Here is a 6,193-nt window from a genome sequence, read left to right on the forward strand (position 1 = left end):
TGTTGAAACGTTTGCTGTTTCATCAGTTAAAGACTTTGTGAAGATTGTGCTGCAGACCTCATCCTGTCCTTCCTAATGGGCTGTGCATAATAAAGATAATACAACAAGACACCATCATCCCTCAAGGAGAGGAAGTGTAACCCTGTTAGACGTGAGCATTAACTGGAAAAAGACCCTGTCTGTGCCCCGTGCTTGTTTGTGTCTCATGGCTCATTTCTGTTCAGGCTCAGTGACACTGACAGTCATTGTGAGCTCTTCCTTAGTTTCACATGGTTTGATGTTGTGGCTGCTGATGAGGTCAAGCACAAACCACACACACACACACACACACAGAGTAGGTTGTATTTGGCTCGGCCTGCTCCCTCTCTGCTTTGTGGAGATCATGATGGAGATGATGTCAGGTGATCGGTGGCCATGGCGGTTTGATTGGTTTAGGATCTCCAGGGAGGCAGCGCTCCATCTGACCTGACAGATCACTTCCTTTGTAGGGCAGCTCACAGCTCACTGATATTTGAAAGAACAGTCTCTATTTATTTATTTCTTTATGTGATGTCTGTGAAGTAGTTATTTGGCTTAAGCAGCAGAAGATTCATGTGCATTCATTGGCCAGATGTTAAGACACAATATGCAATCCCTTTTGAATCAGAGATCCAACGTATCTCATGTCTCATGGGGTACTGACTCACGTGCAGAGTTTGAATTTTATTTGCCAGAGTCTGAGAGATTCAGTCTCCTCCAAATTACAGCAAAGGTGAATGGAACTCACAGTTCTTAATAACCACAACAGCATTTACTGAAGAAGTATTCAGATCCTTTGCTATGTACTAATACAAGATTGTAAAAATAAATTAAAAGCAAAGATACTGCACAGAAAATCCTACTTAAGTTAAAAAAAAAAAGAACAGAAGTGTTATCAGTTAAATCTACTTTAAGTCGTGAAAACTACTTCTGCAGAATATAATTGTTATATATTACATTGGGCTGTTGAACTAATTTAATACAAAAGTAACATTTTACTATTGTAGTTGGTTGAGAAGGTGTTGATGTCGACAACTTTTTATAATGTTAGATAGTTCTGCTGTAACAGTCATTTTTTAAGCTCATCATGTGTTTTTTTAAATTTAGATATTAATGTGTAACGTAACTATAATGGTCTTATCTTATAAATGTAGTTGAGTAAAAAGATAGATTTCTATCTGAAAAGCAGTGGAGTAAAAGTGGAAATTAATGTTTGGATGAACTGGCCCTTTAAAGTAATTATGTCAACATTTATCAATAACTGTGTTTTGGAGGTTGCATGAATTTTTTATATGGTCAAACATACAAACACTCTCTCTCTCTCTCTCTCTCTCTCTCACACACACACACACACACACACACACACACACACACACACACACACACACACACACACACACACACACACACACACACACACACACACACACACACACACACACACACACACACTGTCACTGGGTCCCAGGTTTTAAGATTTATCTCTGTGGCTGTGTAAAGGTCATGGATCACAGGTGCTTCCTGCTGAGCATCACAGACATTTCAGACTGCAGGTGTCTGGATTTCTACTCTTCTCAGCTTCCAGTTTATAAAGGAAGTATTCATTCAGAAAACCACAACTCCTGATCATTGGTAAACGGTATTTTCACTCATCGTGAACCTCAGGCCAAATGTACACTGATGCATCATCCACACTCAGTCATGCCAAAGTTGGCTGAAATCACAGGCTATACTGTGGATATTACGTAACCTCTTCTCTATTTTTGTCCCTTTTTCTCTGTTTCCCTCGTGTCATGCAGGAATATGAGCCCACCATCTACCACCCTAAACGCTCCTCTCACAGTCTACACCAGGATTTCACAGTTCAGTGTGAGAAGATGGACATCCCTTTCCTCTCCTACCTCCCCACAGAGGTCAGCAGCATTTTTACAGAGCAACACATTTTTAGCACGTTTTAAGAAGGACCTCAGTGGTGTCCTTGCATGCTGTGAAGTTTGGCTGTGGTGTTAAAAACTACTTTTCAAGTATGTGCTGTTGGTTGATTTGTAACAGAGTGTGTTGCTTTGATTAAATTGTGAAATCTTATTTAGACCTGTGGTTTCCTAACCTTTTCAGTTTGTGACCCCTGAAAATAGAAGAAATGTTGAGTTGACATTTGAGGAGTTCATCCAAATCTCATATTGTTTGAGTAATAACTATAAGCCTGCGGAGGTGAAACTCACCAGTGTTTTACAATAAAAAGAGCAAAGTTTAGAGTAAAGGCTGAAAATCTGATCTTTTCTTTCCTATGCTGCTAAAGGATAAGCTCACATTTTTTCAAGACAGTCTTAAAACAATTCTCACATACAAATACGTACAGTGAAATGAAAGAGTTATTGGTAAATGTGATATGTCCTCCTCTCCATACCCACTGTGAATACAGATCCTTTCCTAGTGGACAAAAAATGGGACAGAATCAAATTCCTCTTTCTGTAGCTAAGAATATTAGACACAACTAAGCAGTTTAGCAGCAGAGATAGTCAAAGAAAGTGGGTATTTTCCAGTGTTTGGTACCGTGTTTGTGTTACTATCATTCCACTGCAGCTGAGCAAGACAACACAAGGAAGAAATCTTGCACAGGAAAGACTGTAACTTTGGAAGGTACGCATTCGGTTTGGCTAACCCTGATGGGTGGAGACTTGCATTAGCTTCAGCTGAACATCACAGTGCATTTTTGGACAGATTGATCACTGCACTGAGGATTTTGACCCCATCTCTTACAGCCTGACTTCTATACAGTCAGTATGGAGAGCAAGAACAACAAACGATGCATATTTTAATGCATATAAGGGTATGTGAGTGTTGTTTTAAGATAGACTTGAAAATATGTGAAACTTTCCTTTAATCATCTTGTGACCCCTCAGATTTGGTTTGAGAAACATTTACGGGGGTTGCCACCCACAGGTTGGGAACCACTGCTTTAGAGGAAATGAGGAAGTGTTCATTTGCGTATACTGCAATGTGTTCTGTTCAGGTGCAGCTCATAAATGATGCCTACAACCTAGTGATTGATGCCATGCTGGGCCCAGAGGCAGACTGTGCCAACATTAAGGAGCCTTACTCTGGTATCCTGATAACCCTGAAGCAAGTCAAGATCCCCATTGTCAGTGTGGATGTGCCTTCAGGTCAGTGTTCATACAAACGGTAGATATCAGGCTGGAGGCTCAGAAACACAGCATGATAAATGAGCCTCCAGGCAGCTCCCTAGGAGCCTTGGCAGGAGTTTTCCAAGTTTGGAGGTACATGCAGAGGATAAATCTTATGCTACAGTCAGCTCGGTGTGAGCTCATCATACCCCAAATACACTACCCGCTGAGTGTGAGCACAGCAGGCAGAAAATTATCACAGTGCTCCTCTCCTTAAATGCTCCTCTCTGTCTTCCTCAGGTTGGGATGTCGAAGAACCAAGTCAGGACGGGATAAACCCAGAAGTTCTCATCTCACTTACAGCACCAAAGAAGTGTGCCATGAGTTTCTCGGGGAAGCATTTCTTGGCCGGACGCTTCCTGCCCTATGACATCCAGAAAAAATACGAGCTTAACCTCCCAGACTACCCTGGCACAGACTGTCTCATAGAATTGTAACACATGGGGAACATAAGAGCCAGTGCAACCATGTATGGTTAATGGATTCTCTTGTTTTGTATTTTATAGATTGTTAATGTGATTTAATGTTAACATCTCAGTTGCGTAGAACAGGCTGCACCTTAGCCAAATGTGCTATTGAGCTACAGTAGAAGGGTAATATTTAGAAACTTTGGTTTGAATCATGTCTTGGTATGGAATGAGGAATTTTTGTGTCAGTCTACTCGTACAAGCTGTAGCATTACACTGTTTTCTGATTACTTTGCAAAAGACAGAAATTTTGTTTTCCACAGTCAGCAAAGAGAGACAAATTTTCTATGATGCCAATCACTGGAATTTAATTTTATTCAACACTTTTGTAAATGTTCATGTTCTGATGCTTTTATGTTCTTTTGTTCAACTTTCTACTGAAGTGTGCTGCTGAGGTAAGTCGGTGTAGGCTGGTAATTCCAAATTTTATGTTCATGTGTTTTTTGTTTTGTTTGGTCGGCCTGTACCTCTGCGTTACTTTTGTTTCAGTGACTTCATTAGCTGCTACAAAAGGTACAGACAGTTCTCGTTGACCAATAAAAAAAAAAAGTTCCAATTTAAAGAACAGTTCAGTTCCTGGCGTTTTGTTTTCCTTCACTTAAAACTCCAATCAATACACAGCACTTTATTTTAACAACTACTGAGATGGCTGTGAAATGACTATGTAAAGTAGAATGGCTAACCATCTTTAACAGGGCAGTTAAGTTGCGTTATTAAATTATGTTTTCAGCTTGTTCCACTGCCTCCATGTGGCCAGAAAACTCAGTCAGCGTAGTTTTTAAGAAACTGAGACACAAAGAGACATTTCTCATACATGATTTTAGCTGATAACATGCACACTACCACACATGGCAATATGATTTATTGATTTTCAGAACCGGAGTACAGATTACCCTTGTGGTGAAATGATAGCGATTCCACATGTCGCTCAAGGACCCAAAAGCTAGCCCAGAACAGAGTTTATTGTGTTCAGTGACGGACACAAATCACCAGGCATCACATGCAATTAAGGCTGTGCTTCTTAGATGAGCACACACAGTTACTTCTGTTTATTGGTTCCCAACTGGATTTGATTTGGTAATGAAAGCCATAAACAGGTGTGATCAGACTATAATCAGCTGTAGAGGAAAGTCTCTTATTATTGGGCTCAGGGCTGCAGTTTCCAATGAGAATGACTAAGTGAGACTGCTGTGCTGTTTATGGATGAGGTAATGTGTATTTATACAATGCACGGGAGCTTCTTCTGAATACTAATGCACTAATGCCCAGTGTTGTGTGCACATGTGTGAGTGGGCGCAGCAAGTCAGTGAAAAGGAATGTCAATCCGTTCTTTCGCTCGGTGGTATTAAATCTTTCAGAGGAGAACTGACGAGGGCTGTAGAAATATGTCTGAGCGCTCAGTGGTCGTGTCTTTCATGCCTGTCCAATCCAAGTCAGGAAACAACGGCTTGTCACCGCTCTGTCGTTTGTGCTTCTCATGAGAGTCACTGAGTAATGAGCTTTGGAGTCGACGGTGGCCCGTAGAACTGAACAATCAGAACTGACAGCGACACTTGCTGTAATATCCAGTGAGAGATGGTCTTACACGTGGAAGAAATGTGGTCAAAAGATTTAGTGAGAAGCAGCAGTGAGGCAGGAAGATTAGATTGGAGACACTGGTTTAATCTTCAACAGTTTTTTTTTGTTTTTTTTTTTGGGAGGGGGGGGGGGGGGTGTATTCAAAATCTTAATCTGAAAACTGACCAGTAACTACACATATTCTCTTTGAAATATAGCAGAGTACCGTGAGATGTACCTGTACATAGTACTTAACTACAGTATGCCAGTAAATTTATTCTGTTACTTTCAAACACTGAATTGTGAAAACATTATCAGGGACTGACCAATAAAATCCTAGTTGTGTTTTCATCATGGTCGCACAAACATTTGTCAAGATGAAGACAGGCATTAAAAGTCACTGTTTAGCACCTTTTTATTTTCAGTCTAGAGGGATTTGTGAAAGAGTCGAATGTACATACCGTTTCTAATTTCCAAGGATTTTACGAGCGTCATTACTAAATAGCAACAACTCACATGCTGCAAATGAGCCCGAGAACATTGCACTTCATAAGCATGTCTCGTGTCTGCGTTCTGAGGAGTTTTTCCTGAATGGCATGCCATATGACGCCACTTCCACTCTTTGGCAGTGAACGGGCCTGCAATCAGCGACTGTTAAAAAGTTGCAAAACTGAACCAGAAGTCGAACCAGAGGGAGAGCAGCATCTGGTACTGTCCTGTGTCAGCTGCAGAGACCGATACAGAGAGTGAGACAAGACAGAGAAAGACAGATGGGGGCGGGGACGGGGGGCAATTGATGTGTTGGGGGGGGGGGGGGGGGGGGGGGGGGGGCAGTGAGAGACATGACATTACACTACACTACACAGAGGATGATCAGAAGTGTCTTCCTTCATTTCCCTCACAGAATAAACAGCTAACAAAGCCTTGAGGTGTTATCTTGAATGACAAGAAAACCTTGCTTCAAAC

At 41.2% G+C, this 6,193-nt stretch overlaps 1 protein-coding gene across 1 annotated transcript in view; it reads left to right on the plus strand.

Annotated features, from left to right (window-relative positions):
- Positions 1-3,640, plus strand: part of yjefn3 (YjeF N-terminal domain containing 3) — a 67,195-nt gene extending 63,555 nt beyond the window's left edge. The window contains exons 4-6 of the mRNA XM_041041115.1: positions 1,818-1,931; positions 3,032-3,182; positions 3,444-3,640. Of these exons, the coding sequence (XP_040897049.1) occupies positions 1,818-1,931; positions 3,032-3,182; positions 3,444-3,640 (462 nt within the window). The remainder of the gene's footprint in view (positions 1-1,817; positions 1,932-3,031; positions 3,183-3,443) is intronic.
- Positions 3,641-6,193: the final 2,553 nt, after the last annotated feature.

This window comes from Toxotes jaculatrix, chromosome 6 (assembly GCF_017976425.1).
Source record: "Toxotes jaculatrix isolate fToxJac2 chromosome 6, fToxJac2.pri, whole genome shotgun sequence".
NCBI lineage: Eukaryota > Metazoa > Chordata > Actinopteri > Toxotidae > Toxotes > Toxotes jaculatrix.